The following is a 12,880-nucleotide window of genomic DNA, read 5'->3' on the forward strand; positions in this document are numbered from 1 at the left end:
ATTCAACCCTCTCTTAAACAAAAGTGACAGTCTTAAATAAATGAATTAGATGAGACAAAAGATTTAAACACCGTTTCCCACACAACCTGCGAGCATCATGGGACTATCAGACTGGGAATCTGACTGGAGGGCAAGATGAATCTTATCAGCTGCTCATCTATTCCAGGCTCTGCCTGGGAGCCTGTATCAGTAATTACAATTTATCAGGACTCCAGAGTCAAGGAGGCGATGAAGATCACGGCAGGACTAGAGCGTCGCTCCCAAAAACATTTCACCCTGTGCAACAAAGAGGAAAAGTATGCAGTGTTTTATTTTCACATTGTTTCACAATTTATTTGCATTTTTGTCCAGCTCTCCATGTACACACAATAGTAACACAAATAGCATGGTACTGTAAACAATGAATGAACATTGAGATTTTTTTTTGGGACATAACCCAATAGAGTTAAGAGGATGTTCTTTGTTTTATAACGTAAATGTTGTTAATTAGTTGGTCGTATTATTTAAAAATTGAAAACATTTAACAATTTAGTTGTAACATTTACCACATGTCCCTTCATTGGCCAAATATTAGAAACACTGGCTAAAAGAAACTACTCTAACATGTTTGGCAACTTGTAAAACAGAATCTTTGCAAGGCCACTTGGAGCACTTTCTGCCAGAATGGATCAAGCATGCCTACATACAATCAGCTGTTAGAGCATGTAACAACTGAATTTGCACAACCATTAAGATTATAGAGTGTCTGGTAAAATACATTCAGAAGGAGGTCAGATAACACAAGATCAAATCCTCAGTTTGTAGAGGCAGAAAGAGAAACGGCGTAAACTCTGCTTGGTGCCAAAACCACCGAGCATTAGGAACTGAATTCTCCACTGGTTATTATGAATAATGCACAGGAGGATGTAGGAATGATCCAAGGAGGAAGAATTTATGATTCACGGGGATGATTTTTTAGGATGCTCTGGCAATAAAATCATGGATGACTTGTACTGTTAAGTGGATATCAGAGAGAGAAAAAAACAATTTCAGGCGAAATAGAAGAAAAGCCTTTACTTTTGTGCATGAGTCGGAGAAATAGAAATAAGAAATAGCCCACTAAATTCATATGTGCTGACACATATTTGGTATTTGCTGTCTTTCATGTTTTAAGCCCTGTCTTCATGGTGCAAAAATAAAAAAAAGGAAGAATATATATATATATATATATATATATATATATATATATATATATATATATATTCAAAACTGTCAAAAACTACTCACCTTGTACCCAGCCTCTACCCAACCTTGTATTTGGATATAATTTGTGAAATAAATGGTGTAAAAGGGAAATGAGTCTGACAAGTGAAAGAAATAAAACTTACATTACCCCAGTAAAAACTGTGTGATCCAGTGGATAATCCGTCTTTTCCATTCTTGTGTTTGTTTTGGTGATCAGCGCTTTTTTTGTTTTGCCCTTGATGAAAGTGAAGTGTCGATGAGCTGTGATCGTTATCATGCTGGTATTTGATAATTTGCATTAAAGGTCTGTCTGTGTTGTTCTGTCACCATAACATCCATTTGCAGTGGAAATGACACAGTTCTGACATTGTTTCTTAATTTAGTGTCATATGAGCATCAGGGAGGAGAAATTACTGCATCACTGAATGATTCAACTCAAGGCAAGCCTGCTTTTGGTTTCCACATATACACAACATATGGCATCATCAACAAAACACAATCCAACAGCAACAACTTGCAGTACAATTAAAACACTAGAAAAGTCATTTGAAAGGAAAACCAAACAAAAGTGAATCAGCACTAACATAGTGCATAAAACATCTTGCTTATTCTCAGAAATTCAAAAAAAGGCAGTTTACCCAAAAGGCTTGTGACATTTTCTTTTACAAAGATCCAGCACTGATGAGACAAAGTCAAATGTCAATGTTCCATTGTCCTTTGAATGTCATGAGTGACTGCTGACTCCAGATGTTTTCGTCTCCCTCACGACACAGACACGAGACAGACAACCAGGTGGCCCCTCTGAACTCCAAGGTCAACACCTGTGAATCCACTTTGTCTTTGCTTTTTAGGAGTCTTCATGTTTTGTGGGTTTCAAACAGTGCTCCAACTGTGTGTTCATGTTGCAAGCAGTTAAAAAAAGAAAAAAAAAAAAGAAACTAGAGGTCCTTTTGTTTCCTATGCCCAGAGACTTCTCTGTCCCATTTTGACCTTGATCAGCTTTGGTTCCTCTTCTTCGTGGAGGAAAGATGGCTGCAGTCAAACTTCTGGGCAACATTGCCCTTCAGCAGCAATTCACATGCGACCTTTGCCATTTTGTCCATCTGCTCAGTTTTTGCAGTACAGTTGACACTACAGCAAAAAAGTCACCCATTTCAAACAGGTCAGTAATCGGTGGTATGTGCCGGACGTGGTTGCCAACGATCTGAAGGCAGTCAGGAGTCTGTCTGAGGCCGAGCATGATGAGGTATAGCAGCCTGGTTACATATCCATGTCACCATCATAGGCCAGAGTCAAGGGCTTCTGCGGCGGAGGAGACGTCTTAGTGGTTTTGGATGGCTTACTGAAAAAAAAACACAAAACAACACAGACAAGAAAGAAAAGCTGACAGTGTATCTGACTTAGTAGCGCAGGGAAGCCCAACGTGATTTCAGCCTTTACAAAGAATTCCATTATCTGATAGCAGCAGCACACAGCAGACAAAATATTGTGCGGAATATAACTCATACTTGACAGGGTTCAGGAAAAGCTGATGGTTAGGAATCTGCTTTGCTTCTCTGCTTCCCACTGTTCCCTCTGATCTTGTCTGAAGTGTGTGTGACCGACAATGGAGCTTTTGTTCTTTATACTGTGCATAGTGAGGAATCTCTGAACAGAGTATGGTACATACCAGACCAGGAATGACAATGCAATTATCAAGAGTACTAAGATGAATCCGACGGCAGTCACGGCGTAAACCCACAGCTTTACTCTTCCATCTGTGCAATCAAAAAGCAATTTCAATACAAAGTTGTAAATATTTGTACATCTTTTGTGTGGATATCTTTAACACTCTGTTTGTCACATTTAAAGAAATAGAAGCAGGTGCATTCTCTTTTCAAACATAATGCAGAGGCATAACTAGATTTTCTCTGCAGTTTTATTGTGTGCTGACAGCATATGATGATAAGCCCAGTGACAACATTGACCTAGAATGAAGTCCACCCCCAGCCCAGTGACCCTAGACCTACAAAGGCAGGTTCAAAGGCAGCAATGACCTCTGGCAGCTGGTTGAGCTGTAAAGGTGATTTCCATTTCAGTACCTGGGCCGACGGGTCGTAAGGTCCACTCGCTGAACAGGTCCTGGGCCTGAGACGGCCCGGGTTTGAATCTTCCAGAGTTGGTTTTCACATCAGCTTTCTTGTTGTTGTCCACCCCCGGGGTTCTGGTGCAGTAGTCCAAGAAACCGTGCGTTGTCATCACTTCAGTATAACCCTTCTCACACCCACACACTCCACTCTGCGTTAAGAAGACCATCGTTTATAGCCAGCACAAGACAGCTGTGATTGTTACTTTCCTGTTGCTACAAAACAGTCTGCTCTACTTTCACTCTACTTTCTGAAGAGTTTCTACTCTTACTGCAGGTTGATTCATCCCAACTCTGGCATGAAACTGTGCTCCTCAGGGGGGGATTATGCCAACACTTTTTTTTTTTTTGTATTTTAAGTGCAGTTGCATGAAGGGTACTCTAAGGGGCAGTAAAACTTCAAGCTTAGAGGCTATTATTTCTCATTTCCACTGCTGCCTGTGCGCAGCTGTCCCCCCTTCCCATCAAGGTGTAGTCTCTATCTGATACAGAGCCCACATTCACCGGTGCTAATGTGGTTTTCCTTTTACTGCCTGTTCTTGACAATTAAAAATGCCATCTATCAAAATCCATTTAACTCCCTACCTACAATGTGGGAGCAGCAGGAAGCACAGTGAGAATTATGGAGATTTCAGCAGCCCGACCAAAGTACAATGATCTTACCGTTGTGCAGTGTGAGAAGGGTTTAGTGCACGGAGGATGGCAGTGTCTGACCGTGGTTGGCCTTTTCTGTGGGTAACACCCCCCTGGAGAAGGACAACAGGTTCTAATTTCTGTTCCTTTACCCATTGATCACTAAATTAATGTGCTGTCATACCTGATTAATGGCTGCAGTTGCCTATCAGGGTCCCTGATCAATCTGTGAACATTTTAATTCCAACATGGAAAATTGCATGTCAAAATATCAAAGAGTAATGCCTGGGGTTCTTGCCTTCTCTGCAGAGGGAGGTTATTCCTTCTGGGCTCATATTTGTCAGAAACACTTCCTTACAGCGATAAGATCACATTCAGCCACTATTTACAGCACATCAGGCTCGCCTAAAGCTTTTGTTCCCACAGCACTATTACCTTTGTTCTCTTTCTCCACGCCTGCTTTAGTTGCCACAAACACAAATGCATGATTATTTTCATATGGATTGAAAGCCTCCCAGTGCAGTGTCTGGCGTATTGATTACTTATGTTAAGAGGGAGAGGAGAAATCAATAGAGACTGCACAGAGAATGGGCAGCTCAAATAAGGTGTTAAATTCAACTACAACACTCTACCAAAATTTTCCTTTATTCGTTACTGCCTGTGCGTATTTGTGCGAGTGTGTAAGAGGCAGAAAATACATTGTATTTTCAGTATGTTCACCCTGCAGACAATCAGGCATAATTCTCAACAGATCAGACCATTCTTCAGAGCAGGTAAAGGAACTAACTGAATCTATTGACATTATCCACATACAGAATAAAATTATTGTAAATTGAGATCAACAAGAGCAAAATATATCACATTATGTTTCAATTATCTCCTGAGCCAAAGAGGAAAACTGTTTTCAATGTATTTCTAAACCACCTGCCACGACCACCTCTGCGAAAATTACCTGTGCGACAGCTTTCTCAGATGAATTAAAGAAGATTCACTTACTCTCATGGCAACATTTACAAATTCCTTTTTTCGAGCCATCACACAATCAGATATTGTAGCACATATCCATGTGATCCAGCCTGAATTCACACGGATTCAGTTGAGTGCGGGGGAACAAAAGCAGAACTGGGACACTTTCAGCTGCAGCCTGCACTAAACCAGTGATACATAGATATTCATATCTATAAAAGCATGTGGGTCTGTATGTGTTCCCTTGAATGTCTCCACGTGACTCATCTCGAGTGACTAGAAGACCCTGGAACAGCTCACCTGTGACATTGACGCCATCTGATCGCTGACACCACACTGCTCTCTCGTTGTTGCTCCATCCTCCTGTCCTCCACTGGTAACTGTGGCATTTTCCTTCTGCAGTAATGGATAAGAGGCAGAGACGGTGTTCATTAGCAATTTGTGCTGGGCAGACAGCTCTGTTGTTCGGCTCTCATGAACATTAACCACCACTTCTGCTACTTCATCTTATAAGTTAAGATGTATTATGTTTGTAGAGGAAGGAAAAGAGCACCTTTTCCACCTAGGCAGTGTGCTATTACACAAAGACATCTTTGGAGGAAATGAGAATGTAGGAACTGGTTGGAAAAGAATGACAGGCACCTGTTTTATTTCCGTCGGGGAAGCAATGGTAAACAAGACTTGAGTCTGATTTCATGCATTACAGAAAAAATCTGGTCACATGTGAAGTGCTGAACTTTGTGGCAAGCTCACAAATGGAAGAAACACCACAGGGAAGGACTTGTAAAATACAGAATTTTGTTGAAAAATAACACATATAAGCTACGCAGGTGTACAGCACTTAAAACAATGGCAAAGCCTGTAAAAGAATCTAGCTAATGAGGGAAAAGAGAGTCAGCAAGAGACCGAATAGTTGGAGGCTGATTGTATGGGGTTATGTAGGTACAGCAATCAAAAAAATTAACACTGTGGTATAGATCCAGATACAAAACCAGCAATCAGGTGCATCAAGCTGAGTTGTGACTAAAAAGAAAAATTAATGTACCCTTTATCTATCTACTTATCTTAAACTATGGTCAGTTCTACATCTAAGTTACAATTATGTCCATAGCAGGACACCACTGAGGGAGCCACTGCTCTCCCAAAGTTTGCCAAAGAACACCTTCACACCCCACAACGCTGCTGGGAAAGTTTTATGAACTGATGAAAATAAGGTTGAATTGTTTAAGAAGAACATGCAGCACTATGTATCGCGGGAGCATCATGATTTGGGGCTGTTCTGCAGCCTCTGTGCCCCAACACCTCGACGTCATCGAGGGGAAAATGAATTCAAAAGTTTATCAAGGTGTCTTACAGGATAATGTCAGAGTGTCTGTCCACCTGCTGAAGCTCAGAGGAAGCTGGGTAATGCAGCAGGACAATGACCCTAAACATCAGAGTAAATCTTCTGCAGACTGGCTTCAAACAAAGAGAATCCTCTGTTTGGAGTGGCCCAGTCAGAGCCCAGACCTTAACCTAATAGAGATGCTGTGGAATGACCTGAAGAGAGACACTAACAGCAGACATCCTGAGAATATATCTGAGCTGAACCAGCTCTGTCAGAAGAATTAGTCCAAAATCCCCCCTGAACATTGTGCTGGTCTGATCAGCAGCAACTGGAAGAGCTGGTTTGAGGTTAATGCTGCCACAGGAGGTTCGGCCAGTTATTAAATCCAAGGCTTCACTCACTTTTTCTCCTGCACTGTGAATGTTTAATGGTTGTGTTCAATGAAGACACAAACATTTGTAATTTCTTTTTTTCAGAAAACTAGGTCATTCCAAAGGCATCACAGACTTTTTCTTGCTCCTGCATTACCTTTTGACGGCTCAAATACTGATCCTTTAATGAAAACATTTTCAATGTATTTGGAATTTTTAAGCACTAACCCTGCGGAGACTCAGTTTCAAGCATAACTTTTCCATTTCCAACACAAAACTGCCACTTACACACTTGTAATACCACCTTTTAGCCTTTACCTCCATACTGACAAGGAGCCTAAAGTCCATAAAGTCTGTTATGAGCTGTGGCAGTGAGCTTTCTGACATGGTGCAAACTCTAATCTAAGGTAATGGAGCCTCGACACACTCTGATAAGTATCAGAGTGCAGTTTCCAGCAGGGCAGGATTAAATAGAAATGTTTTTGTGTCCTTCATGTGCAGATCTAAAGTTTAATAAACATTTATCCAAGGACAATTTCCATTTCATTGATCCATTTTGAGGAACAGAGCCTTTTGTTCTTGTTCAAAATTTCAATAGATGCAGGATAACTGAAGCACAAGGAGAAACTAAAGCTGCTCTAAAGGCCTTGACCTTCCAGATACTTGATATGCACAAAATGTTGAGCTAGTCCCCTTATTTCTTTGTCCGTTTATAGAGAGATTAAAGGGCACCTGAACATACCCAGCTCTTGCTGACCTCCAGTGGCTGGGGTTCTCACGTGGCTGCAGTGCTTGTTAAACCTGAATTAACTGTTGTTTTTTTTTGTCAGCTCACAGGCAACACAACACTGACATATCATTACCCTAGCAAACAATTGCTTATTAAAATGTCCAGCAGTTATGGAGCAACATTTGCATTCATTTGAAGTCATGTTTCGTGCCACATGATTAATGTTAGTCCATTATTCACTCTCCTTTAAGCTCTGTGTTTTTGACGCCGCTATTTCTTGTGATGGAGGATAGTCGTGCACAGTGATGTTTGTTACAGCTGCCTTCTCTGGTTGGAAACGACGCTCTGAAAGCAGTGAGAGTGAACTAAAAGAGTGAAAAACAAAAAAAAGCTGGAATATGCAGAGCAGAGTGATAATTATCTCTGAGTGACCCTTTTTAGATATTAGTGATGCAATGTGATGCATTGGTGATTAAAAATACTGATTATACCCGCTTTAACTAGGGTTAAGGCTGGTGTGTATAGAAGTGGTTTCCTCAGTACCTTTACAAGGCTGGGTCTCAAAGACTTGATGTGGGCAGCTGCCCTGGTTCTCCATGACCTGAATGATCACAGCTCTGGAGCGAGCTTGGCGACCTGTGGTCTCAAAGCTCCGCCCCTCCAGGCATGTCAGCTGGCAAGAGCTCCAAGATGACCACTCAGTCAAATGGCAGTCTCCTGAGGGCAAAAAGAAAAAAACAGGAAAAACATCACTGTAAGACACAACTTGGTCAATAACACAGAGACTTTCTCTTCTGAAACTTGCGGTCGGTTTGTATTCTGCTTGCCAGTACTATTTCAGGGATCATTTTATTGGCTCCCCTGCTTGCTCCTGGAGCATTTAAAAGAGATCGAAAGCAACTTCGGCACACATCTGCGGCTGATAATGTACCAAATGCACAAACAAATTACTCAGACAGCCCAGTGGGTATTCAGAAGTAATTGACCAACGAGAGTTATAAATTATACAATACAAGCTATACTGCAGAGCCCAACTGTCAGGACCCAGCACTGAAATGTGTCTCATAGGAGAAGCAAAATGCATTTGGTTTGGGAAATGTTTGTGGCGGATAAAGGTTGGCTCATGTACTCTGTCAGTCTACAAACAACACTTATTTCCTTGGAGGTCAGACATTAGTGTCCATTGTATATAATCTTTGATAGTACAATTTTATAGGGACATCACCGGCTACCACAGCTCTTCAGCCAGAACAACCCTCTGATTCTCTGATTCTCTATGCTGAACGTCCATCAGTGACTTTCTGTGGATTCACGCATCTTATTATCTTTTATCTTCAAACGGATCCACTCTATCAGCTTCCCTCATGCTGCTACGGCTGTGGAGACATGCTGTGGCAAGAGCAGCACACAGCAACACACACACACACACCCACACACACACACACACACACACACACTGTACATCACATACATGTCGACAACCCCTCCCCTGGCCCCTACACTTCGCCTGCCACCTTCACACCAACCGACACATGAACACACAAGAAAAATACACAAACATCTGCTCTTGCCATCAAACAGTCCTGATCCCGAGCCAAGGCTCACAGACAGCAAAGGCGGTTTGAGTGATGAATCAAGGCGAGGATCAGAGGAGGGAGAGGGATGAGCAAGAGCAAGCACTGCAAGATGGTGCCTCTTCACACAGTGAAAGCTAACAACAGCCTCACGTGGCAAGAGCCAAAGGAGATCTGAGTTTTTTTTGTTTTTTTAAAATCAGATAATGATTGTGTTTCTCTTTTAAAGATGCCTACATTCATATATATTCTACATTATGATACTTGTGTAACTGGCTTGTGCCTTAGCACAACACAGCGTCATTGTAGATTTTAAGGGTGGAAAGACTGACAGTGACAAGTGAAGCAAATCATAGTTGTCAGCCGACCAGCAGCTCCCTCACTTACGGCATATGCTCCGTTCAAAATGTGTCCTAAAAAGGGATAAACCTGTGGGATGTCAGTCAACTATGATCTGCTGGGTTCCTGTTGCTATGATGATTTTTATAAGTTTGACCATTTCAGTGTGTACACATACAAATACAAATCTGTGAAATTCTTTATGTTGTAGGTCCCTAGGTTCCTCACCAAAATGATCAATTGATAGCAGTGGGACTGCTTGATTTCCTGATACCAATATTTCACTAAATTAAAAAAAAAAAAAAAAGTCAATATACCAAGGGGCTCTACCAGGCCTGACTGTGGCAGTGCATTGTTCAGTGTCCACTTCATTGAAGGAGGAAAGCAAAATATCACAAAAAAGTTACCCTAAGCTTATTCATTGTTTTCACTATCCAGCCGTCTCAACCGCTGAGATACAGTCCAGCACACAGGCAGTGCCAAGTTGCACCAATATTTTTATATCTTGTCTTTTTTTATTTATTTATTTTTTTTATTGCCAAGTTACAGCTACAGGCAGCTCTCTGCCAAGACTGGTGCTCTTTTATTACCCATCACATCGCATCACAGCAAGCAGCATGCATGTGGTTTGATGTGTCCTGCAAACAGGCAACACTGAAAGCAGTAACACTGTAAAAATTGCAAGAGAAACAAGCTGATCTAGATCTGCTCCCGATGCATTTCGCTAGCAGTGTAGCAGCTGTGTATCGGCACTTTGAACCTGCTTTATGTGTTTTATGTGTAATCTGTGTGCAACAATGCGTCTGATTATTGAAAGGTGACAGCTGATCTTAGATGATGCACTTAAGTGATCAAAGTGTAGTGATGCAGCTGTGAGCTCTTTCCTCTTTAGCAGCTACAGCAGAATTTAGGTTATTAGAAATTATATCCAGGCATGGGGTACTGTATGTTTAGCTCACTACCAGATATATTTCAGTATCAATAGAAATAATATAGTTTCATACTTGGTGTTTTCCTCATGTATACTGCTCTCATTTTTCACACTGTTTTGCAAAATAATAGACTATAGCACATCCCCTGCAGAGGAGGAGATGTGTGTGTTATTGGCTATTTAAATAAACCACTTTAAAAAGTACAAAAACACATATTTGATTGCACAGAAAGCAAATTTCCTTATTTTCCCTTGACATTACAATCCATGATTTGTTTGTCTGTGAGCTAATGGATCTCATTGCTAAACTGAAATAAAGTCGGTAAAAAGAAAAGTTGTGTGAAACTGTGATGAGGTTTGTGACATCACTGGCTGTTTCAGCTGATACAGGTATAACCCAGCAACTCAAGCAATGCTTTGTTTATTCATAGCCTCGGTGTTTCACCGTTTGATACCTTTGCTGCCCTTAGCACCACACCGCACCACTGTGCCTGTGCTTGGAGCTGCAAAATGATGTGCTGCCATCACCTTGTAAGGTCACTATTCTAAATTAGTTTATCACTGTAATGTGAAATGAGAAGTCAGGGTAAACCCAACAACATAACAATAGCAACTTTTTTTGTTATCTCATGTTTGTTTCTTTTTTTAATCATATACTGCTTTTGCAATAGCAATAAATAAACAATACATGTAATTAAAGTTGTTCCATTGTCATTCTGATGTTGAATTGTTGCCGCTGGAAAATCACTGTGTGTCCTCGTGCAGAATTCCTCTACTGTAGCTGTTAATTGCGTGGCTGTCATAGGCAGAGTGATTGCTCTCAGCGGTGTGATCAGTTAATTGTTTCAGTTAGTTAGGATGATTTTTCACGCCTCATTTATTCCTGGGTTCTTACACACAGTAGTGTAAAAATCAATAATGCTGTTATATAATTGATCATAAAATCTGTCACTCTTACAGTCAGACAGAACTGACTTTTGCAGGCTTTTAGGTACTGCATTAATAAAAGATACGAACTCTCTTTTTTCCAGGTGGACATGGTGTCTTTTTTGTCTGGTTGTTACTGGACATGTCCCACCAGATAATGTAGAACTAAAAGGGCCATTAGTTAATCTATGAGTCTGATTGATTTTGCAATAATTATTGAGCAGCTGAAAATGTCAGCTAGTTGGGCGAGGGGACGCTGTATTGACAGCCTCCAGCAAATGAGTTGGTGCTTGAAAACAAGATTATTGATTATAAAGTAAGTGACCCAGGCCAAGTAATTATTGGTATTCTGAATCCAAAATGACCAGAATAATAAATAATTCATACAATCATGTAGTTTTGCTCTATTTGAGCTGATTCTAAAATTATAATATATTGTATATTTCATGTAATTTCATCAATAATAAACCATAATATACTGGCTGCTGGCAAAGATGCTCATTATGTAAATGTGGATGCAGCTATACCTGGGCAAGGAACAAAGCAGGGCTGCTCCATCTCCTGTTGAATCTGCTGCATCAGTTTGTCGCCACAAAGCTCTTCCTCCACTGGCTGAGGAGGAGACTCAGGCCAGTCACCCCAGTGGACGACACATGACAGGTTCCTTCTCCGAAGCCCCTCACCACACTCTGCACCCTGCACAAATGCACACACAAGTGTGAACTTGTTAAGATTCATCTACAGGTGATGTTTCTTCACTATAGTTCAAGACAGAAGAAATTTCTCACAGAAGCATTTATTCCGTTTGTTTTGCTGTTCTGAGCATTTTGCAAAGGAATGTTAACCCGTAGTTTAGTGACACAAAACAATGAAACTGACTTGAGTCATTATTTGTGGGATTAGAATGACTAATAACCAAAACTGGATTCCATGTGATATCTAACATGTAATTTAAAGGTTTCCTATGAATAGGTCCCCGTTTTGTTTATCTTGTGCATGTCCAAGAGGATGCACATGCACAACCAGTGGTGTCACGATGTTCCACTGATCAGCTTGGTGGTAAGATGCCAAGATGCGCTGCAATGTGCCAATGATGACAGAGAAGAAGACGACGACGACGACGACTGCAAGCTACTAAACATGGATGTAAACAATGATGGATGTAAATACTAATTTAAAAATACTGGCTTTGCAAATGTTTCATGAGGGAGGGAATGCAGTTTATTAGACCTCAAGGATACAAACGATAACATTTGGTGAGTGATGCTAACTGTAGACATTATTTTGGTTTGTCACATGTAAAATACACAGGATAGGTTTATCCTCATTTACATGATATGCAAAACGCATTGTGTGCATCTTTGAGGTCTAAACATTTGTTGAATGCATTTATTTCTTCATAGAACACGTGCAAACGTCTCTTTCAATCTGAAACCTGCACTGTGTACTTCCATGTTTACTCGATTGCAGTCGTCTTCTTCTCTGCCTTTCTTGGTAAGATACTGCAACCTGTGTGTGTAACCGTTGGTGGGAAAATGTATTGCGTCACCCATGTGCATGTGTGTGTGCAAGTACGTGCAAACGAGAACCCACCCATTCTTCTTTTCAAAATGTTGTTAGCTGGAAATTATCTAGGGTGACTCAACTGATAGCTAGCATAATCTGTTGGCTAACCAGTTTAGCCATGTGACTCGCTGGTTTTGTTCTTGCGCTACTGACTTGGTAAGTATGAG

General features: G+C 40.9%; 1 protein-coding gene across 1 annotated transcript in view; it reads right to left on the reverse strand.

Moving 5' to 3' along the window:
• Positions 1 to 291: 291 nt before the first annotated feature.
• Positions 292 to 12,880, reverse strand: part of thsd7ba (thrombospondin, type I, domain containing 7Ba) — a 158,525-nt gene continuing 145,936 nt past the window's right edge. The window contains exons 24-30 of the mRNA XM_071497227.1: positions 11,675 to 11,843; positions 7,920 to 8,093; positions 5,249 to 5,344; positions 4,013 to 4,095; positions 3,306 to 3,501; positions 2,894 to 2,981; positions 292 to 2,566 (exon numbers count right to left, since the gene is read on the reverse strand). Of these exons, the coding sequence (XP_071353328.1) occupies positions 2,485 to 2,566; positions 2,894 to 2,981; positions 3,306 to 3,501; positions 4,013 to 4,095; positions 5,249 to 5,344; positions 7,920 to 8,093; positions 11,675 to 11,843 (888 nt within the window). The 3' untranslated portion in view covers positions 292 to 2,484. The remainder of the gene's footprint in view (positions 2,567 to 2,893; positions 2,982 to 3,305; positions 3,502 to 4,012; positions 4,096 to 5,248; positions 5,345 to 7,919; positions 8,094 to 11,674; positions 11,844 to 12,880) is intronic.

This window comes from Trachinotus anak, unplaced genomic scaffold (assembly GCF_046630095.1).
Source record: "Trachinotus anak isolate AG129_WGS33_773 ecotype Australia unplaced genomic scaffold, CSIRO_AGI_Tana_v1 ptg000001l, whole genome shotgun sequence".
Classification (NCBI taxonomy): domain Eukaryota; kingdom Metazoa; phylum Chordata; class Actinopteri; order Carangiformes; family Carangidae; genus Trachinotus; species Trachinotus anak.